The 23,665-nt window shown below is 43.3% G+C and overlaps 1 protein-coding gene across 1 annotated transcript in view; it reads right to left on the reverse strand.

Annotated features, from left to right (window-relative positions):
- Positions 1-1,828: 1,828 nt before the first annotated feature.
- The window catches only part of FHOD3 (formin homology 2 domain containing 3), a 91,221-nt gene continuing 69,384 nt past the window's right edge, over positions 1,829-23,665 (reverse strand). Inside the window, exons 10-12 of the mRNA XM_064294597.1 lie at positions 23,219-23,393; positions 15,220-15,381; positions 1,829-2,546 (exon numbers count right to left, since the gene is read on the reverse strand). Of these exons, the coding sequence (XP_064150667.1) occupies positions 2,464-2,546; positions 15,220-15,381; positions 23,219-23,393 (420 nt within the window). The 3' untranslated portion in view covers positions 1,829-2,463. The remainder of the gene's footprint in view (positions 2,547-15,219; positions 15,382-23,218; positions 23,394-23,665) is intronic.

Consider the following 23,665-nt stretch of genomic DNA (forward strand, 5'->3'; position numbering starts at 1 on the left):
TGTCTGTTCTGCCACTGAGTCAGTAAGCACTTCTCTGGGTGGAAAAAAGACAGAGAAATGGCAAGAATTGGCCTCTTACACTTCTTCCCATGTTCCCTCCATTTCTCTGGGCATGAACGAATGTTTGGCGAGGGACTCAATTGTCTCATCCTCCTGGCTTTCAGGGCAAGGATCAGGCGTAGCTCCCGGGGCATGCAGTGTAGGAAGGCTTTGCTCAGCTATGTAATGGTTGATCAGTTGATAGTGATTAAAAACCAGTTCTCTCTTGGGAAATTATATTTGGTTTTTCAAAGCTCTCAAAAACACTGTCTTCAGTCTCCAACTCCCACCTCCATTCCAGTAAAAATGGAGAAGGAAAAAAAAAAAAAAAAGCACGCTGTATCTCAGGGATTCCCAAACTTGTCTTCACATCAGAATTGGGGTGGGGGAATATATATATAAGTAGACAATCAGTTAAACACCCAAAGTCCAGGCCCCAGTCCAGGTCAACGAGATTACAATCTCTGATTGTGGGAAGGAGGCATCAGTGTTCCTTGAAGCCCCCTAGGTGAGTTGATTGTGCAGGTTGACTAGGTTGGGAATCCCTGCTCTGTCTTATTCCCAAACTGCGGTGGGACTATTCAGGATGCTGTACCCAATGAAAGAGACCTTCTTTACCTAGCTGTAACCCAGAAATTAGCAGACCTTGCTTGCTGCTTCTGAAATATTTTTAATCCCTAAAACAAAATTAATTTTTGATCTATTCAGTCACTTCCTTCTGAGTATAACATTTTTTTTCCTAAAGTCGTAAGTCTCAGCAGAACACTGAGGCCCCAGGAAGGGCATCCAAGTACTTGTCCACTAAACAGTGTGACATAAATGCATCTGTCTTTTGCTTGCACATCACTAGCCCATGGTCTTCCACGTTTCTATTCAGTGCCGAGGCAACAGGTAAACGCTCTCACAAGGGACTAAACCATATGTGGAAAATTACATGTTATTTAGAACCATAAGGGAAATGAATATTAATAACCTATGTATTCCTTTAAATAACAAGGTTAAATAAACAAACTCAGTTGTCTGCAATATACAGATCTAATTCTTACAGGTTTAAGGCTATCCTAGGGTGCTCACATCCATCACATATTATTTGGCAAACACCTGCTTGAAAGAGCTCCCTGTCTCTCAGTCAGTGAGGTGGCAGAAGTGGGGAAGTCCTGGCCACAGAGGCCTATGGGATGGACATATTATCTTTGACTTTTCAGGCAATACGACTGCATCGTCTTTATAAATCACATACTCGCAGAGTCAGAAATGCACAGATAGACACTGAAAGAGAGACAAAGATGGAGCTGGTGCCTTATGATCTTTCAGTCCCTAGAATACCTGCTACAATGGTTTACCTTTCCCATTTTTGGAGGCAGAGGTTCTCTGTGTCACTCTGCGGTTGATGAGAGCCCCTTGCACGCTTTCCCCTCTGGAAACCTCGGCTTGATGACCTGTGCTGGGGTGCCAAGTATTAAATTTGTGACTCTGAGGTTCTCTGTGGACAAAGCTTAAGATTTCCATTTTGTTTCGGTTACTTAGTCAAATTTTGAGAACATGAGTGTTTTACATAAGAAGTGATTTGGAGAATAGCACATATTTTAAAAATGCTACTCTAACTTTTGGTTCAACATCACAATGGAGAAAAACAAACCACATGGGTAAGGTGATATATGTTAGGTTATTGCTAACATGTCCTGCAACCAGGATGTCTGCCTAATTAAATCAGGAGTTACGAAGAGCACATTTTTTGGTGTTACATACTCTATTAACAAAACCAAAACTCAAAGGGCCTAAAGGCCATTCTGAGCAAGTGTCCTTCTTCTGAAACTGAGAAAAGGTTTTGCTGATTTGGAAAGAGACGAGCCTGTGTGGTTGTTTAACGTCTTGTACTCAGGAGAATAAAAGTTTCTGGTTATGACATTAAACTCTTATTTATTTAGTATCTGAAACGTGGTATACATTTATGAATTTGTATAAACATTTTAGTACAACTAAAATCCACAACTGGTAAACAAGCTGTGCTTTCTTTCGTGTACAATTTTGGAGTTTACATCTGGGTATTTTGGTGTTGTGGAGACCCAGTCTGTGAATCTAGTCAAACTGCTTCATATTACTATAGTAACTGTGACAGAAGACATTTGCCCCTTTAAAGGGATGTTCCTTGCACAGAAGAGGTGTCACACTTTGCAACTACTAAACCAGGTCTCAAGGAAACAAGACAAATACGGCTGACACGATGAAAGAGATTATGTGACACGATCCACATCAATGCATATTGGACAAAAGAAGCCATGTGGTGACACACAGAAATGAGCATTCCTTTCCAGAACTGTTGGGTGGTAATGTAGACCCCCCTTCCTCCCACCACTGGAGGGGTTCCATCCAGCAAGAGTTTGCACACTCCTTGGGCACACTTCTCAGGTCACCCCACAGGTGTCACAGCTGCAACTCTGAGGTGTTGACCAGGCCCAGAGCTCTGGCTTCTTCTGGAGTCAGGCCGCTCTTCAGGGTTCTTCGCACTGCAGTGGTACCCGCCGAGCACAGTCAAAGGAATGAGAAGAGAACAAGATATTAGCAGAGAAGTATCTGGCAGTCAGTGCACCAACCCCGCCCCCGCCCCCCACCCACTCACAGGCTCCCAGGGAAGCTACAGGGCTTAAAGACATGCTACACCATCCTGCTCTTGCTGAAGTGCTCTGGTGGGCAAGGGCAGCAGCTATCTACCAGTGCAGGAAAAATCTTGAGGCTTTAATTGGCTGACCTGATGATGCCAAGGACATTGACTTGGAAAGCCAAGAGGTGGGGAGCTTGCAAAGAAAGGAGAATGGAGGAGAGGTCCACCTACACAGGGTTTCTAAGAAATTCGTGTGAACAGCATCTGACCAGCATAAGAAATGAATCAGAGCTAGAAAAGTAATTAAAGAGTATAGAAAAATATGAGTTCCAGTGATGCAAATTATGTAAAATAACCAGTGCATAGTGGAGGTTCGCCAGTATCTAACAACCTTGCAAATCTGCAGGCTGAGCACCAATGCTGGGGTCATATCCAAGAGCCTGTGACCCCACCTAGGAAGGTATTAACAGAACCCAGGGCAAGGGGCAGCAGTCAGGATAAGTCTCTCTGTGAGTGCTGTGGGTCTTAGTCTGAGCTCACCTAATGGCCTCCAGAGAGAATTATTAAAACCACCAGTGACTCCTTGAGAACTTGATGCCAAGGAGTAAACTGCCAAACTCCTTGGGTGGGGGGGATCTGATGGTTGCTCAAAGGGGAAACATAAGACTCAAGCAGCGCCAATGACCACCTTTGCTGGGGGTTACAATTGACAGATGGAGGGACACTCATATTTAACTAACAATCAGCTTGTGTTTAGCCTGGCAGGATGGTTTTTTCCGCTGGTTAGTGTTGATCAATTTCAATGTCAACATAAAGGCTGGAAAAGGGTGAAGGGAGGCAGCTATCCCTTCTAAGACAAGTCCTTTCATTTGAAAGGTCACCTAATTATATAATCTCTTAATTTACAAATTGTATTTGGCCTGTTCTGTATTTCTTCAAAGGTCACACACAGTTTAGGGTATCCGTTCTATGTTCCAAAGATGTGTGTTATGGATTTCTTTCACTCTAAATCCTAAATCAGCCAGGGCTTCTCATATGAAAAGGGCAGGCCATAGACCAGAGTGCAAAGAAAGTGAAGCTCACCCTTAGTGCCTCTCCCTCTTCCCTTGCCAGACCCAGCTCCCTCCATCCCCTCTGTGAGCAAGGAACCTGCATCTTCCAAGGCTTCCCAAGAGGCTAAGGTGCCACCACCCAGTTTGCCTCTGCAGGCAACACTCTATACTCTATGGCCGTAATCCCCTGGGCAAAAGCTCACTTAGCCCACGAAGGATCTGAAAGATCCATGACTACGGTAGAATTAACAGCTGCTAATATCTATTAATAAATGACTTCTTCTCTCCCAGGGATCAGCAATTTGAACTGGGTCAACATCTGATCCATCAATCAGTCAATCAAAAAATTCGTTATGGAGAAGCTACCATGTGCTCAGCATTTAACTTAGAGAGCTGAAATGCTTATAGAAGACTCACATGCATCAAGAATGGCTTTTTATAGACACAAGGATCTGTGGTGAGGGTTGCTCTCAAATCAAGCCACATACACTACTGTATTTCTATGCCCAGCTCTGGGCCCCAGAGCCTTCCATCTGCAGCTGCTCTCACACTAGCTCACCCTTCCCCCGCCCCCCCCACCCATGGGCTCCAGATCGAGCGTCTAGCTCATCCAGACAAAATGTTTGGCTCCAAAATCTTGGCTGGAGGAAGATTACACTTAACTGAGTAATGGAATTTGTTCTATGGGGCAGCAATAAAAATACTAGCTTGTAATAACCTTTTATGTTCTTCAAACACTCCTTAAAGTGTTTGTTAAAGAAAGATAACCGTTTTCATGGCATAAAATATCTGTCATTTTTGAGAAGAAAGGACTGCTAAGACCTCTGAACCAAGATACACAACACTGTTTGAAAAAGGCCATGCTGCACCAGCCAGGCATCTGAAGTTCCATTAGCTAACTCACAGATGGTGGCACGAAGCGCGTCTACAAAGGCAACCTTTGTGCATTTAAGTGTACATTCTTACCCAGGTGACGGCAGATGACTCCACAGAATCGTGGGCATTTTACCTATGAGGACATCTAAAGATGCTTCTTTAACACTTCCCACGTTTGCTTTAGTCCTGTGCCTGCAGTATTCATTTCATTTAAATAACTGAATACGGGATCTAACACCTTAAGCACATTCTATAGTCTAACAGATTTGGCCAGTGGGCCGGCTTATCTGGGACAGGCTCAGAGAACAGAACAAAGCAAAATGGTGCCTGCACTGGCCTGCTGTCTGACTGCACAGATGGCTCTACCCTTGTCCTCTTGTGCCTTCTTGCAGTTCTGTTGCTACAGACCCCAGAGACTCTCCTTTACTCGCCCTGCCTGGGTTCTCTGCTGTGGGGAAAAGCTGGGTCACACATCATTCCCTCTTACTTGCCAGATGTGTCTCTGAAAAGTGGGTATTCATAGAAAAGTTGGCTCTGTTTATGGACTGTTTTCTGTGGGTCTTCATAACCATTTAGACAAATTCTCCTGGAAATACATTAACCCCTTAGTGTAAAGAATTTGAACCCTTCCTTTGTCAGAGTCAGAGTTAACTCTACCACTTGAAAAAATGCATGGGATGAAGGTAGTCGCCAGAAATCAGTGTTGTATCCTGATTCAAGTCCTGCATGGAAAGAGCCTCTTTGGCTGTCATCCCTCTGTCTGCCTGTCAGTACATTTGTTCATTCATTTGTGCATTCATTCATTCACTCATTAATTCAGTAAGCATTACTTGAGCATTTGCCCTGGGCCCAGTGTTGGGACTAGTGCCTCAGTGATCACCAGGGGGATCAAGGAGGTAGGGGGGCTGACAGGGACACAGTGCGAGGAGAAATGCTCAGGGCAACAGATCCTGTCTGGATAGGTAGTTGGCTCTCGCTCAGGGAGTTTCCAGAAATCAAAAAGGGGCTGAGGAAATAAGAGAACAAAGGGACTAGCAAACAGAGGCTGGTAGGAGATGGAATCGCATACATGGAACTTCTACAGAAGAAGCGAGTCTTCCACCAAATATAGGATTTTCCTAAGTGTCAGAGGTGAGGATGGGGGCTGCCTTACGGTCTGATAATATATCCGGCCCCTCTCCACTCCTCATTTCTCCTTCCCGCTTGAATGCTCTGGCTGTATTGTAGCTGCTCTCCGCCCTTTCACATGTGACTGTCTCTCTTCCCCTGCAGCGCTTAACAGAGAACAGACTGTGGAAATGTTTATCCCTGGCTGCCTCACGACTCCTCCACAGACAGCGTGGGTCACTGCTGGTACCAGCAGACGCTCTGTGCCCCAGCCACTCGTGACAGCTCTCAGACTCTGCAGTGACGGCGGGGGATCTGACACAGGGGCACCTCTGCTGTCAACCTGCAGCAGAGGGGTATCTGGGAATTCACAGAAAGCCATGAGTTGTTTCTTTTTTCAACATAGAAATGAAAAAAAAAAAAAAAATTACAAAGTGCTCTCAGGTGACTCTCTGCTAGGATGAGTCGAATCTGAGATTAATGGCAATGGTAGATGCCATTTATTTTTTACGTGGATTGTTTCATTTAATCTTTATGGAAATTCTATGAGACGGGTATTGTTACTATCTCCCTTTAGTAAGTGAGCAAATGGTGGCACAGAGAGATCAAATCACTGGCTCAAGGGCACAGAGCAAGTAAGTAGTAGAAAAGGCTTTGAGCCAGGACAACTGAATCACAGCCCACCCTGCCAACAGCTGTGCCCTGTAAAGACTGGCAGCACATTTTCTGACAATCCTTCACAGAGATGGGAAATCCACAGGGCTTTACTTCCACGTGACAGAAACCCATGTGTGCTCTTTCACCTCTGGATCACTGACAGATCTTTTTTCTCTTGTTTGTTCATAATGTTAAAGATAATTTATTTTTTAACTCCTAAGATTCTAGAGATTTTGCACTGGGTACAGTGGGAGTAGTGTGTCTAGGATTATAGGGATTAATTTCGGAGCTTCAAGATACCTTAAATTTAGTGTCTTGCAATTAGGAGGTAATTAGCCCTGCTGTTATTCAAAACTGTCCATTTATGTTCTCCTTGTTCTTTGAGACACCTGTCTGCTGAGTAGAGCCAAAATGGCAGGTCCAGTCATGTCCTTTTGCACTTAAAAGTAGGGAATTGTTTTGAGGTATACAATTCTCAGTGATTTGATGTTATGCTTTCTGCAGGTTTTTTGTTTGTTTGCTTTTGACAATATCAATTATTTTTCTTGCTTTCACCCTACATCTTTTTTTCCACATAAAATCTTGTGTCCATGAAAAATAGTGTTTCCTCCATCTAGCTCAACTGGCAAAACACAGTTTATAAAGAAAATGTTCTACATTCTACTTTGGTGTGTAGCGTCTGGGGTCTTAAAAGCCTGTGAGCGGCCATCTAAGGTACTTCACTGGTCTCACCCCTTCAGGAGCAAGGAAGAATGAAAACACTAAAGATACAAGGGAAAGATTAGTCCAAAGGACTAATGGACCACAACTACCACAGCCTCCACCAGACTGAGTCCAGTACAACTAGATGGTGCCTGGCTACCATCACTGACTGTTCTGACAGGGATCACAATAGACGGTCCTGGACAGAGCTGGAGAAAAATGTAGAACAAAATTCTAACTCACAAAAAAAGACCAGACTTACTGGCCTGACAGAAACGGAGAAACCCTGAGAGTATGCCCCCCTCGACACCCTTTCAGCTCAGTAATGAAGTCATTCCTGAGGTTCGTCCTTCAGCCAAAGATTAGACAGGCCCATAAAACGAGACTAAAGGGGCACACCAGCCCAGGGACAAAGACTAGAAGGCAGGAGGGAACAGGAAAGCTGGTAATATGGAACCCAAGGCTGAGAAGGGAGTGTTGACATGTCATGGAGTTGTTAACCAATGTCATAAAGAATATGTGTACTAACTGTTTAATGAGAAGCTAGTTTGTTCTGTAAACCTTCAGAAGTTCTATTAAACAAAACCTTAGCTGCTAACCAAAAGGTCGGCAGTTCAAATCCAAAAAAAAAAAAAAGTAGTGGTTCCCCAAAATGGACAGATGTTCTACAAAATAAGGGCACACTTCTCAAAAGTTTCAAGGTCATGAAATGTTAATTTCTTAGTTTTGATAAATTGTACTGTGGTTATGCAAGGTGTTAACATTAGGGGAAGCTGGATGAAGGAAATAAGGCAACGTTTTCTATTATTTTTGCAAATTTTCTGTAAATCTAGAATTCTTTGAAAGCAAAATGTTACCAAAAAAAAAAAAAAAAACACACCTGGAACAAAACAAATAAAGCAAAGTTTCCATAATCTGGTTCGTTTTAAACTCCATGTTTTTGGACTCGTCCCAGACCCAATGAACAACAGCCTCTGGGTGAGGTTCATAAATCTTCATTTTAAACTTCCATTGAAAATTCAGATGGTCAGCCAGGTTTAGGGGCCCTTGATTTAAATCACTGCCATCTGCCTGAGATGCAGGGAAAGGTGGGGCCCTCAGGAAGGTGATGGCCTTTGTGGTGGCAAGGTTGAAGCCTCTGAGTTCCGTGTAACCCAGATTTAAGTTCTCTCACACTGAGATCGCTCTCAGAAATACTAATGGTGTTGGTCACTTTCTCTAGCCTCGAGTCTGGCCCTGGTTTCCTGGCTCTGCAGAGTCCCCGCCATACTTCCCTCTTGTATTAGTGGTACATTAACAACCAGGACTCCTTAAAATCTCTTTGGTTCCTAGGTAGGAACTCAACAGAAGGCAATTGGTTAAAACACAAAAGCAGACTGCCTCAGAGAGTCGTATTGTGAGTGAGTTTGGAGCTTGGTCTGGGAAGAAATGAAACAGAAGTTCTCTCCATTGATTTCTGGGAGAATCGAAATAAACTTGCGCAAGTCTGTAGATAAGAAGGACAGTGGCTCAGGAATTCACAGACTCAGAATTTTCAGCAATACTTCAGGTTCTGGGCAGGGGAGAAGTGCCTTCCTCCTTCCCAGAACGAGCCCATCTTGTATATCCCAATACTAGACAAGTTCCATGCTGACGATTCAGCCTTCATGGACAAGGTCCAAGCCCAGTAAGCCAGCATCCTGGGGATAAAGAAAGGAGGTAAAGATGGATCTGGTGTGTTTATTGTAACAGGCCAAGGTGGGGTGGACAGTGATGGGTGGGGAGTGAGGTGGCTGATGGTAGCAAGTGATAATTGGGTAGTTGGGCACAGGCTCTTGTGTGGCTGCAACATGGCAGCCCCTGAGCAGGGGGCTCATTCCTACCAGCACTGGGTCCCTTAGGCAGGAGACAGCCTGGAAGGGAGGAAGGGTGGTGGGAGCTGATACTTGGCCACATAAGGCACCTGTCATAGGTGTCTCACTTAACCCTCACTACCACCATGTGAGGCTGGTACTACTGCCCTCATCGTATCTAAGAAGACTGAGGCTTGGTGAGGCCAAGTAATTTAAATGAGACCTAGTCTCCATCTCTGTTGTATGGATGGGCAAATTCTTAAGCGTGGAAATGGAACTTAGTAGCATTTGACTTGGTAGCAAAGGCAATAAAGTACTCTAACCTCCTATTAGTAAAGTGCTTTGTACTTTCCAAAGTACGCTTTAGGGAGCCCTCTGCTTCAACTGCAGAACAGCTCTGGGCGGCAGAATCTAGAATTCATCTTTTTACTGATCCTGCCTCATTTGAACCTCCACTCTGGGCCAAATGAGTACCTGGCATACAGACAGACATGGAGGAAGACATACACGCCAGCCCCCTCCTTCAATGTGCTAGTTCCTAGTTTGGGAGGACGCGTGGTCTGAAAACGAAACAACCAATGAAACACTTCAAAACTCTTCTTGCATCTGTCTCTGTAACCTGGAGGCTTCTTCCTGAGCCCTGACTTTCTGACTTCCTGTCCCATTAGAGTCCTGGCCAATAGCTAAGGCCTGTACACCCTGGTTTCGGTCCCTTCTCAAGGGCCTGTTTGCGGTTCTGATAGCATCTGCTCTGGTTTGGGCCTCATTTTCCTCCCTAGTTCCCAGACACTAATTATTACATCCCCCCCTTCCCCAAAAAATATCCCCCACAAAGTCCCTTTCCTGTGTCCATGCATCCCAGCCTCTAAGGCTCTCCCAGTGCATGGCAGAGGCTGCAGATGCCTTCCTCTTCTCCTAGGCTTCCTTTTCTAGGGAAAAGGTCTTGAAAGTCACCACAGGCTTAAACTAAGCCTGACTGAATCAGAGAGCCACTGTCAGCTCCGTCCTGTTCTGGTGAATATACTCCTGTGGCCTGGAGAGGGTGGTAATGGTGACACTCCTCCAAAGAGCATGATCCCTCAAGTTGGTCCTCTAAAATGCAATGGCTCTTCACCTGGGTTTGGGTAAGAGGTTTTCCATTCTTCCTTGAGCTTGCTGTGTTTATCTTTCTGTCCTTGTGTCCTATACACGTGCTATACATGTGTGGAGGGGGAGAGGAGCCTCAGCTGTCTTTACAGGAGGACTCGATACATCTTAAATGAACTCTGTGAACAATCAGGAGCCCTTGTAGTGCAGTGGTTAAAAACTTGGCTGATATGTCAGCAGTTCAAATCCACCAACCGCTCCTTGGAAACCCTATGCAGCAGTTCTACTCTGTCCTACAGGGTCACTATGAGTCAGAATTAACTCCACAGCAATGGGTAATGGGTTAAGAACAACTAGGTCTGAGTAAATACTAATGACATTGTTGTTTAGAAGACAAAAGTGTGAGTGAGAAACTCTGGCCTTTTCCTTTAACATCTTATTTTATTGTATTCCAAGGGCATTAGTTTAAAAACCTTTGGCCTATTGCCACTGTCAGCTTCTCTTATAAAAGAATACATAATTGGTTCAGGATAAATAAGGAAAAACTGTTTAAATAAAATGCATGGACGTTTTTCTTAATGGGATTAGTCGAAAAATTCCTGGATATTTTCAAATAGCACTTTGGAAAAGTGGAGACAACAGGACTATGTTGTGTATTGAACAGGTCCAGGGCTGAATCTGATATTTTATGAGACAGATCTGTTTTCCCTATAGGATTATTCAGACTCAATAATTCTCCTTCTCCAAGAAATTCTATTTATCAGATAGCATGGCTACAAAAGAAACAAAACAAGATTTTAGTTACATCGGATACATGTGAACTATGTTACATGCTCTTCAAGAGGAAGAGACAGTCATGGTGTGAGGCGATGGGGGTCAGGACCTGGAATCAGAATTCTGCAATCCCTTCCCAGAAGTCCCTGGAATTGGACTTCTGGCTTTTCCCACTGAGAAACTGTTCCTGTGAGGTGACCCACTTTAAGTTCTTAACTAGCTAAGAAACTGGTCACTTATTTGTGGCTCTGCCCTTTGACAATCTGGCTAGTGGCCACATGCAGGCAGCCATCTGGGCAGAGACCTTGCTCCAAGATGGGCCCAAGAGAGGAAAAAACAAGGGCCCCCAGGGCCTCCTCTCCTCCCCAGCCACCAGGGTCTGTCCAGCTGAATCAAACTGCTAAGGACACCACAAATACCAATCGGCTTCAGAAGTTTCAAGGTCAGGCCAGCATCCAGAGAGCTAAGAGAACAATTGACACCAGGACAAAACACAGGCACAATACGATGGGTTGGGGGGAAACCTAAAGAAGGAAAAAAAGGGCTCCAAGAAAGCTTGCCCTCAGTCTGACCCACCAGCCGATTAGAGGGCTTCGACTAGAGTCCAAGGGGTGGGGAGGCATATCAGGTGAGTTGGATCAACTATTTCACAGGCAAGTTGTCAACTGGACCATGTGAATCATTTTATTTAACGAGACTCTGATTGGCACTAGCTGGGAAAGCAGCAGAATGGAGCCAGGGGAGCCTGTGGATTGATTAAGATGCCCTCGCGGTGTCCCAAATGACTATGTATTTTTAGCTTTAGCAGGACCTTTGCCATGTGTATGCCTAGCCACCAGCACCAAACATGAAAGCAGACATCTAATTATCCCCGAGGATCCTCAAATGGCTTGTATGTCATAAATTTCTAGGTTATGGGATAGATTCTGCTTAGTTTTCCGCAATAGCTAGGGTATTATCATCTTTGGCCAAATGAGTTATGGCCCAAATATGCAGGTTATTCATTATCCACTTGCTTCATTGCCACCGTTAAATAATCGGGTCACACGCAGCATCATTTCAGGGTGAGGTCCAAAGCACTAAACTTCACATTGATCTTGCGTTTTTTTTTTTTCTTATCCCTCTAACCTCTTGTGAAAATCTGGGGTTTATCGTCCCTTTATAATGGAAACCAAAGTATATCTTCCACCGTCTTAAATTTGTGTTGCTAGCGCCTTTGCTAATAAAGGAAACCTGTTACAGATAAACACACGCAGTGCTGTATTTGTTGTAGTAACTGCGTCACAGGATAAAATATGTTTGGCTAAATAAGAAGAAAATACGGCTGTTTTGAATAATATTGAAATAGAAACAATACTACAGGAAATTTATGTCAACCAGAAAAACAGACAAAATATCTCCCCAGCCAGAATGAAGAGGAAAATTAGTTGTGACTGAGTTATTCTTTTCAGTGACATCGTGTGTCTCTCTAAGAATCTGGTTCTCTAGACCAGAGGGCGAAGCTGACCCTATTCACCAACACAGACTTTAAACTGTACGAAGTGCACCTAGGGCTCTGGGGACTGGCCAGAGCCACTGTCTCATGCAGTCTCCTTTTCTGAGGTCTCTGGCCCAACCCTGACCACCTTCTTTCACAGCACCCCCAGGCCTGGCGCCATTTCTCCACCCCTTTGCCTTGGCCTGACCTCCCTGCGGGCTTTTTCCAGTCTCTCTCATGGGTGATTCTTGCACTGACATCCTTGCAACAAGCCCACGAGTTAATTGGTGCGAAGTCTCTGTCATGTGGTTACCAGTTTATTGACCTGGTAGCACAAATGATTAAGTGCTTGGCTACCAACCAAAAAGCTAGAGGTTTAAATTCACCCAGAGGTACCTCGAAAGAAAAGACCTGGTGATCTACTTCTAAGAGGTCACAGCCACTGAAAACCCTTTGGAGCACAGTTCTACTCTGACACACATGGAGTCACCATGAGTCGCAATCTATTTTTTTTTTTTTTAATTGAAGTAACTAGGGGGAAGGCAATAAAGGGCAAGTTTAAAAAAAAGATTTTTACTGAAGATAAATCTAACAAGATCTCCAAAAGCCTTTCACAGATTTCATACAAAAAGCTATTGGTGAAGTAGATTTTTTAGCATGAAAAATAGCAATAGAAAAATGGGCAAATGATATGTACAAGCCATCCACAAAAGAAGAAATGCAAATAGCAAGAGGCCCAACCTTCCTAGTATGCCAAGAAATGCAAATTAAAACCACAAGGAAATACTGTTTTCCACCCCTCAGATAGCCAAAGATTGACATGTTGGCTAAGCCTGGATCAACTGAGACCCAGCATTCAGTGGAGTACGTGTGGACAAGCTCTACCACTTTGGAGAAGAGTTTGTCATGATCTAGAGAGCCAAAACGGTATACCCCGAGGACCCACAATTCCACTTACTGGCCTCACAGCCCAGGGCTTCTTCACTTTATTGGGCTTGTGAATCACCTGGTGATCTTGTCAAATACAGATTCTAAACCAGTTGTCCTGGGAGGGAGCTCATGAATCTGCATTTTCTAACAAGCCTCCAGGAGATGCCCATATTGTCTGAGGACCAACTTTGAGTAGCAAGTCCCTAGCCAAGTTCTTACATGGGTGTACCAGGAGACAGAGAATTCATAGCAGCATTGGGGAAATAGCAAAATATTGAAAAAACAAAATAAGTGTAAAGGCCTCAGGTAAAATTGATATTGGAACCCACAGACATATTCCTGAAGATGTAAATGGCCAGTTCTCCTGGATGATTGTTTTCCACTTAAAGCATGGAGGAAATGCGGCAGGGGTGCACACAGTAGATGGAAAGCCTACCTCCTAATGCCACTGAGCACCTGAGAGGCAAGGGCAGGGCCAGGCCTCAGGGCCCCAACTCAAGGCTTTGAAGTAGTTGGCCTGGGTGCAGCCCAAGCACCTGAAATTTTAAAGCTATGCAAAAGATTCTAACATGCAACCATGGTTGAGAAACACAGCCCAAAAGCCTTGTTACTCAAAACGCAGGCAGACCAAGGACCTAGGAGCTTGTCAGAAGCAGACTCTCAATCCCACCCAACCTCCTGAATGAGAATCACTTTTCCCCAGGCTCCTGGGGGGTTTGAGAAGCTCTGCTTCTTTCTGGTAGAGTCATCAAGTGTTATTTTCTTTTCTGAGGAAAAATTCCAATCGGAAACTAAAACAGATCATGTAAAAGGAGCAACAACCACCCTGGAAACATGCCGTGTCAATGGGTCAAACAGAAACCACTGGGCCTAATGTGTGCAGCTCAAACCCCAATCACCTCCTGTGTGAATCTCGGAGGGTGGAACAAGCTAGAGGTCTCCCTAAGCTTGGGTTTTTACTGAACTCCCTACCTACTTGGAGTCACTCCACTTTCACTTTTTGGAGCCAGAAGAATAGGGGGAGGCAGCTAGGCTCCCTTCTTATGACACACCATCTCCCTGTCTCTTGAGTGACCCAGCATGCTGAAGCTGGGGGCTGGGCTCTCTTCGGAAACACCCAAGGGCTGCAGCAGGTCCAGGCAGATGTTAGAAGATTCACAAGAACCTGATTTCCCTATGGAGAATGGTCCCAGTGAGTCAGCACTGTGCCTACAAAGGCAATACCACACACATCAATTCAGCTGGCAGGAGTACGCAGTAGACTCTGACTAAAGGAAAAAACCATCAGTTTGATTTAGTTGAATCCTCTATTTGGCAGAAAAAAAAAAAAAAAAGGTCAACCCCTTGACTAACATTAAATGTTTTTAAGCACCCCAAACCAAAAAAACCAAACCCACTGCCGTAGAGGCGATTCTGACTCATAGCCACCCTATAGGACGGGGTAGAACTGCCCCATTGAGTTTCCAAAGGGCACTTGGTGGATTCAAACTGCCAACCTTTGGTTAGCAGCCCATAGCTCTTACCCACTACACCATCAGGGTGTCCTTAAGCACCCCTAACCTACCTACCTAGTGCCAAGCACCCCAGTGGTCATGAAAATCCTTTACAATTTCTGTTTTTCACCTTCAATATGTTTGTGGGCAACAGCGTAGATGCAGCCTCTGAGCCACATAGAACTAGCCTCCAGCCAAGTAAGTGGCCCCTGATCCTGGGTGAGGGGCAGAAGTATGGCCTCTAGCAAAAAGCCTGGGGCAGTATTATACTGTACTACTGGGCCCACCCATGTACCCAGTGACATTTACTGTTCTTTCAGACCTTCTTGGGGACAAAGTATGAATTGAGGAGGCCTGGGAGAAGTGGCAAATACACTGGACAGGTGTGGCTGCAGCTCCCCTCCTCCACAATGGCCAACAGTGATAATCAAGCATGAAAAGTTTTGTTGATGACTGCAGGTAAGCACTCTAGGCAGCCACAGACAATTAGTTGGGAGCCAGCCTCAGGGTGGCTGCCCTCCCCTGAGGCACATAGAATGAGAGGGTAGATCCGAGCAGGATGAGTCCCTCACCACTCCTCCAGTGCACTCACAAGATTTCCTGTTGGCTCGGGATCGCTTCCTCTCTCGAGGCACCACTCGCTGACTGGGCACTTGGGTGGCTGACTTGACAATGAGGTCCATGATCTCATCAGCCGCATCATCCGTGACGTTAGGCGAGTCATCAATTCCCATAGTCCATGAACTAGTGTATCCTGAAGAATCAAACAAACGGAGAGTGCAATGGGCTCAAAGAGAAGAAAGCACCACAGAAAATACACGGCACCACTCCTCCAGAAGCCAAGTTTTGTCAGCAACAGGTTACAGCAAAGGTCAGAGTTAAAGCTTCAGCCTGACAAGACCAAGAGCCCTAACCTTTCCGCACTGCAGGGGGTCACACTGTGACCCTTACCCACCAGGCTCTGAACTCCCACAAACACATACTTGGGGCACTTATTTCATATGCCCCTGTAACATAGCTGTGTTCTTGCCTCTTATTTCTGTTTAACTTTTTGCCTTGTATGTGTTGACTTCACCTGCCAGACCCTACTATCATCTCCATTGCCTGTGGGCGGATGATCCACGTTGCACCATGCTGTGCACATCACTGATGTCCGGTAATGTACATTTCAATCAGAGTCCAGGGATTCATCAAATCGGATCTTTCTTGAGTGGTACAGATGGTTAGGCACTCGACTATCAGCCAAAAGGTTGGTGGTTCAAACCCACCCAGAGGCACCTCAGAAAACAGACCTGGAGACCTGCTTCCAAAGGTCACAGCCTTGAAAACCCTATGGAGCAGTTCTACTCTGCACACATGGGATCGCAATGAGTCAGAACCAACTGGGCAGCAACTAACAACAATGATATGCCTAGTGAATATCAATGAATCCTAACTTCTCATTAAGTTAAACAGAAACCAGTGGGTTTTATAATAGTCTATCTTTGGAGCTCTGAGGGCACAGTGGTTAAGAGCTCAGCTGCTAACCAAAAGGTCGGCAGTTCGAATCCACCAGTTGCTTCTTGAAAATCCTATGGGACAGTTCTGTTCTGCTCTATAGGGTCACTATGAGTCAGAATCAACTCAACAGCAATGGTTATTTATTTTTTATTACATGTTTGGGTTATCTAGCCATTTAAAAATCACCACAGGATTGTTCTCTTCAACCAGTAAAGAAGGAGTTCACATAAATTGATCCCTGACCAGAAAAATATGTTTGTAAATAATTATATGTTAAGACAGTCTAAGTCTGGCATAAAGACATCTTCTGATAGACAAGCAAGAAGAAAGCATCACCAAAATAGGATTCCCAAGGAATGCTAAACAGTTAGAAATTGATGATATTTTAATATATCAAATACTTGGTGACAAGTCAACTTCCGGATGAAATCTCTGCTGTAAGATGGTAAATGTGCTTCCATAAGAGGAAATATGGAAAATATGCTCAAAATTATGAATCTTTCCTACCTACACTTCATTTTGTAAAAAATGTACAACTTCAAAAGTCTGTAAGTGAGGGTTCTCAAACTCTACACTGATGGAACACAGGTACCCAGGAGTCTAAGGTTCAGACAAAGCTGAAGAACACCCGGGTGTTCCCAACTCACAGGCAAAAAAATGTTAATAAATACATATTCAAAAATTTTGAGTTCTCCCATATTAATTTTTAAAAACTTTTGGTGCTTGCAATCGCCTAGTTGGTAATGAATGAACAAAGAGCAAATAGGTATTAATGAAAATAGCTGGGGACAGATCACAGTTCTGTGGTCTCTGATTTTCATAGATGTGTGTGTGTGTGTGTGTGTGTGTGTGTGTGGTTGAGTTTTTCCTGCAAATACATAATACCATAATTTAGTCACAATTTCTTCTAGTAAAATTTGAATGACTGAATCAAATACATAAATACTTCACACTTCCCAAAAGGAGTACCAGGGGCTCCATTACCTGCATGCATTTGAGACCTGTGGTTATTGGACAATGATTTTCTAATGATAAGGTTTTTTTGTTGCCGATGATAATGTAGTTCTAAAAATCTGTCTGTTTTGTTTATTTTAATGGGGGCATATCCACTGCACTGACTTATGCAAAAATCAGGAAATTGTACTTTTCCTGCTTAAACCCAAGGACACTTGATAAACTTGCACATCGTAAAGCCCTTCAGAAAATAGGCTCTTCTCAGAAATGAGTTTTTGTTTTGTTTTAAAATTGCTGCTGAATTTTTCTGCACTCCTAGGGTGGCCTAGATGTTCTAACTGGAGGTGAGGGACCTCGCATGGCACAGCTTTCAGACTGGGACTCTGCACGCCTCTGAACAACCACCCTCCTCCTCAGAGCAATCAATAGCGCAATTATGTTTTGCCCAGCAATTTCCTGTTTTCCCTTTTACCTATTAGTTTATAATTCTGTGTCTCATTTTGAAATGCCAAACTACCCTTCCAAAAATGCACATAGCTCAATCAATTGTATTTGCTCATAATAACATTTTCAGAGTACTAGGCCAGAAATGAAGGCATCATCTGATCTTCCCACTGCGAATCGGGCATAGGGCCCATTCTCCATATCCCTCGGGATCCAATATCACTGTAATAAGATGTATCAGGGGATGCTTAAAAGGAACATCTTGCCCAGGACTGTCACACCCAGCTTTGTGAAAACTTCATTACCTCATGACCTCACTCCTGGCTCTGCTTTTTTATCCCCTCTCCCCTTGACTACTATCTCCATTTCCTGGTTACCATTTATGCACATTCTCCCTGGTCATGTATGTTTCTCTTCTTGGAACCACAGCATTCACATATAGCCATCAGAGAACACACTTTTTACAAACCCAAATGCCCATTTGGCTCCCTCTAGTCTCCCAGGTGTTAGCTGGACATTTTTGAAAATATGGGAATCATGGTTTAAAATATAATACTATAATTTATTTTTTCCTTCTCAAAATATAATTTAAAGAAATAGTTTAAAAGGAAAAGAATTATGTCAAAATATATATCGCTTTGATATATAAAAAAAATGTCTTCATTTCTAAAAGATAATTCCCTGGGTATAGACTTCCAGGTTAGGAGCTTTTTGTTTTAGCATTTTAAAAATGTCATTCCATCTTCTGGTTTCCACAGTTTCTGTTGAAAAGTACGCCATCATTCTTACTGCTTTTCCTTAGACAGGAACCTATCCTTTCTCTCTGGCTGTTAATAAGATTTTATCTTTTCTTTGATTTTTAGCAGTTTATTATGGTGTGCCTTGGTATGGTTTTCTTTGTATTTATTATGCTTAGGATTTCCTACATTTCTTAAATATCTGGGTTGATATCTTTCACAAGTTTGGAAAATTTAGGCATTACCTCTTCAAAATATTGGTTCTTATCCATCCTGTCGTTCCTCTTCAACTGGGACTACAGTTACACGTTAGACCATTTGACTGCATCTGATATGTCTCTTGTGTATTTTTGTTTCTTCTCATTTTTCTCACCATATTTCAGTTTGTACATTTTCGATTAACCTTAGTTCACTAATCTCTCTTGTTGTGACTAGTCTGCTGTTACTGGTTGCCATCAAGTCAATTCTGACTCATAGCAACCCCACAGGACAGAGTAAAACTGCCTCATCGGGTTTCCAAGGCTGCATGTCTTTACTGAAGCAGACTGCCACATCTTTCTCCTGTGGAGTGGCTGGTGGGTTCTAACGAGGGCTTTGAATCAGTTTGTTCTCTTTCGAACCTCTGTTGATAATTTGCATTTCTCACAAGTTCCTAGCTGAGAATTTGCATTTCTAACAAGTTCCAAGGAAGTTACACATAAGAGTCACCTGGGAAATTTTATGGTGTTCCTTGGTATGACTTTATTTGTATTTATTCTGCTTTGGATGTCCTATGTTTCTTAAATATCTGGGTCCATATCTCACAAAAATCTGGGGAAGCCCTGGTTTGAACTGCTGACCTTTCAGTTAGCAGCTGTGAGCTTAACCACTGTGCCACCAGGGCTCCTTAATCTGCTGTTAAACCCATCAAATGAGTTCCTTATTTAAGATATTTCATTTTGAAGTTCTAGAATATGCATTTGATTCTTTTTATATATCTATTTCAATTCTCCATTGAAATTATCCACCTTTTTGTTCATTTTTTATCTGTTTTCCATTAACTTATTTATAATGATTATTTTAAGTTCTTGCTGCAAATTCAAACATCTAAATCACCTGTGGGTCTGCTCCTATTGTGTGCTTTTCTTCCTGATTGTCAGTCACATTTTCTTGTTCTTCTCTTGGCTTATAATTTTGACTACAAACCGGGCTTTGGGTATAAAATCTGAGATCTGTGCTATTTTCCCCTACAGAGTCTTCACGCTTTCTACTGTTAGGCAGATAGGATGAGGTGCTCAGCTGAGTTGGAGCCAGACTGAAGTTTTAGTTAAGAATCAGTCCACCTCTGACTTCAAACGCCTTGAGGCTGAGCTCTCTACCTGTGTACATGTTGCACACTGCATACTGCACACGTTTCCTCAGTACTGCAAGACTGCAGAAGATTTCCCTCTGCCTTTCCGGCCCAGCTTCCTCAAGCTGCCCTGGTACTTAGCAAATGTCTCCCAGAGAAAACGGTCTACATTTCGGGCTACTTTAGATTCCAAGCTCTTATCCCAGCCCACATGGATATTATACGTTCTTTTGATTTCTCTTTCCCATTAGAGTTGCTGTGCCCACAGCAAGCCCAGTGCTCAAATGCTCCTACGGAAGCAAATGGCTGGTGATCTTAGCTCACATAGAAGGGTTCTTCCCTCTCTGGAATTCTAGGTTGTCTACTCTTTCTTTTCCCAGTTGTCCGATGTCTTTTAAAAGAAGGCTTTTATATTTTATCCCTCTCTCTCTCTTTTTTCCCTCCATTTGTCATAGCAGGAGTAATGGTTTGCTACCACCTACCACATGCCACCTGGAAGCAGAAGTCTCCTTCAGATGAGTGTGAATGTGCAGAGAAAGTGAACAGCCTTTTATAATCTCTTTTATCAGTCAGCAAAAATAAATTCATATTGCACAAATTCAGCAACAATATTTTTCTCTTTTTTCTTTCAAGTCTGGAACAGATGTCTGTGTTCTCTTTTAAAATTAGCACAACCTGTTCATGTTCCTTTAAGGAGATACTGGACTCCATCTCCCAAGAGAGCTTCCATTGTACTGCTCTTGCATACACCAAGGTACAGCGCTTCAAGACTCCTGCCTGATGGCTGTGGCCCCAAAAGTGGAGGCAATAACACTCTCTTTGATCTTCCTGATGGCCACCTCTAGCCTAGCGTGCCAAGTCTGCAGAAGCTGCCAGGGCACAGAGAGGCTCACTTAGGCCTTTTTGGGTGTCACAAGGTACAAGTTACTTCCCTCCCAATCCACTGCAACACTGCAAAAATTGTTTCATTTTATGCTTATGCTTATGCTTGTTTTACGCTTCTCCTAGCTGACAGTATCTACCGCTTACTGTTTAATAACAGTCGATTTGATTACTGTGTATTCCATCCAGCAAGGTCCATGTATAGTCATTGTTTATGTTGTTGAAAAAAGATATTTCCAATAAATAAGTCATCAGTCTTGCGAAATTCTGTCAGGTGATCTCCAGCATCATTTCTGTTATCAAGAACATATTTTCCAACTACTGATCCTTCTTCGTCTCCAACTTTCACATTCCAATCACCAGTATTATCAGTGCATCTTGACTGCATGTTTGATCAGTTTCAGGCTACAGAAATTGGTAAAAATCTTCAATATTTTTCATCTTTGGCATTAGTGGATGGTGTGTAAATTTGAATAATAATCATATTAACTGGTTTTCCTTGTAGGCGTATGGATATTATCCCACCATTGATGGCGCTGTGCTTCAGGATAGACCTTGAAATGTTCTTTTGGACGATGGATGCGATGCCGTTTCTCCTCAATTTGTTATTCCTGGCATAGTGGACCATAGGTTTGTCCGATTCAAAACGGCCAATACCAGTCCATTTCTGTTCATTAATGCCTAGGATATCGATCTTCAAGTGCTCCATCTCATTTCTGACAACTTCCAATTTGCCTTGATTCACACTTCATACATTCCAAAGATGTCTTTTTGAGGACTAAGAGGTGTCTGACCCAAGCCGTGGTATTTGCAATTGCCTGATATGCATATGAAAGCTGAGTAATTAATAAGGAAGACTGAAGAAGAATTAATGCATTTGAATTATGGAGTTGGTGAAGAATATTGAATGTACCACAGTCTGCCAGAAGAAGAAACAAATCTGTCTGGGAAGAAGTACAGCTAGAATGCTCCTTAGAAGCTAAGATGGTGAGACTTTGTCTCACTTACTTGGACATGTTATCAAGAAGGACCAGTCCCTGGAGAAGGACATCATGCTTGGTGAGGTAGACGGTCAGTGAAAAAGAGGAAGATCCTCAATGAAATGTGTTGACACAGGGGCTGCAACAATGGCCTCAAACACAGCAACGATTGTGAGGATGGTGCAGGACTGGAACTGACTTGACAGTACCTAACAACAACAACATTCAGTGATACTTTTTCCTCTCACTTTCTGGCCTCCCCTACTTTCTTCTTTCCTTTTATATTCTTTCTTGTTTACACACTTTCTTTCCTATCACTTCTCAGCTTTTCTGAGAAATGGATGCCTCTTAGAGACAGCACAGGCCAAGAAGAGGGTACTTTTCCTTCTATGTAGCCAACCAGACAATCCAAATATACCACGTAAATGCTCAGGGCTTCATTTCCTCAAAGTTGTATCTGTCTGCTACTGACCACTAAAAGGCTGCCTTTTTATTGCCAAAGCACAATAATAATTTAATTTTTTCTACCTAATTCAATATTTGAAATTACCTAGAAGGGAGAGGGTTTAGAAAGGAGGAATCCAAGAGATCCTAATCTTTGATCCTTTGATATCACAATAATATATGCAAATATTCAGGGTATCGATCAGTAATCAAGGTTGTATTAATAGGAGTTTTCTATTCTGTTATCTATTAGTTGCCGTATGAATGCGAAGGTATAGAAGGGACAGAGAGGCTGCCTTTCTTTTGACATACTCTCAGCTGTGTATCGAAATAGAAGCCCTGTTAAATGGTAAAGACCAAAGTCCAACATTTAGACAGACGAACAGAAGTACAGTAATACTGTACTCACACAAAATAAGAAAACCATTCAATAATTTTAGTTTTAAAAGCCTGAAGTACAGCTCTGCTTGAGAATACCACACAAACCTTAAGAGTCTAGAACACAGCGTCGAGCTCTTTCAAGATTTCCTCCTCAGATCAGCAGTTTGTGGCCCTTTGGTTTAAGAGAAGCTCCAAGAAACTGTATGCATTGTGTCACGATGACCCACCTTCTCCTGAAAAAATCTTGGAATGGCATTTATTTTTCCCTTCATGTTGAAGTGATTATTACCATCCTTATTTTTATATATTTCAGATAGTTGACAGCAGTAGAATTCCAAGCACTGGTCAGTAAGCAAAGTCAGCTAGAAGTCACTGATGGGCCTTCTTAGGAGTTTCCCCAGCTTGCAGCTCTCTAGATTCTAGCTGCCCTTCTGTCTGTCATTTTCTGACTCTGAGTGTCCACTACAGCCTATGAAGACACCTGGTGGGCACTGCATTTGTTAATTCATTACTGAGTTTATGCCATGTGTTAGGTAACCCACCAGCCAATTTATCTGGCATGTCCAGTTTTATGTATTGGCCCAGCTTAATTATTACTTACACCTTCTTTCATACTCCAAAGCATTCCAGTTTGGACAGTAAATTATATGGTTTCTACTAGCTGTGTGCATCGTGTGTGCTAAGCAAACACCTAGAGGAGAAAGCCCATCCTCCAGGAGCTTAAAATATTTAATTATATAATTTATAATCTCTAGTAGGCCTAAACTGGGGTCTCAGGAGTGCATCAAAGGGAAAGAGTGGTCTGGAGAGTTGGGGACTGCTTGGAGGTCCTTGGTAGGTAACCTTATTACCAAGGTTGTAATCTGTACCCTGTGATGGAGGCTAGACTCCCACGATGGACAACCTGAGAAGACAAGCCCCACCTGGGCCAGGAGTTACCTCGGCTTGCTCGGCTGCGTGTGCGGACCCCCAGCACGGAGGTGGCGTCCTCTGTGGCGGGGGATGAGGTTTTCAGTACAGCCTTCATGTTCTCATGCTCGGCTGCATCCTCAGCATAGCTCAGTCCCTGTGGTTGGCTTGAAGGTGCCGGAGAACTGCCCAAGAACTTGCCAGACTGCAAAACCAAGTAGGAGTTAGGATGTGTGACAGAATCCCCAAAAAGCTAACTCAAGCTTATAACACTTTTAGTTCAGGAAAACCTTCTCTTCTGTCTCTGTCTTTTTTGTTTAGGTGCATGCTCCACACATATCAGTTACGATAGTCACTGAAGTTGTCAATTAACTGAGGACAAGCCATCTGTGTATGGAGGAAATTCTCTTATCAGAAAGAAAAGCCAGAAGGACCACCACCTCATTGTAGTGCATTTCTCTTGCCTCACTGAGACTG

This window comes from Loxodonta africana, chromosome 11 (assembly GCF_030014295.1).
Source record: "Loxodonta africana isolate mLoxAfr1 chromosome 11, mLoxAfr1.hap2, whole genome shotgun sequence".
Taxonomy (NCBI): Eukaryota; Metazoa; Chordata; class Mammalia; order Proboscidea; family Elephantidae; genus Loxodonta; species Loxodonta africana.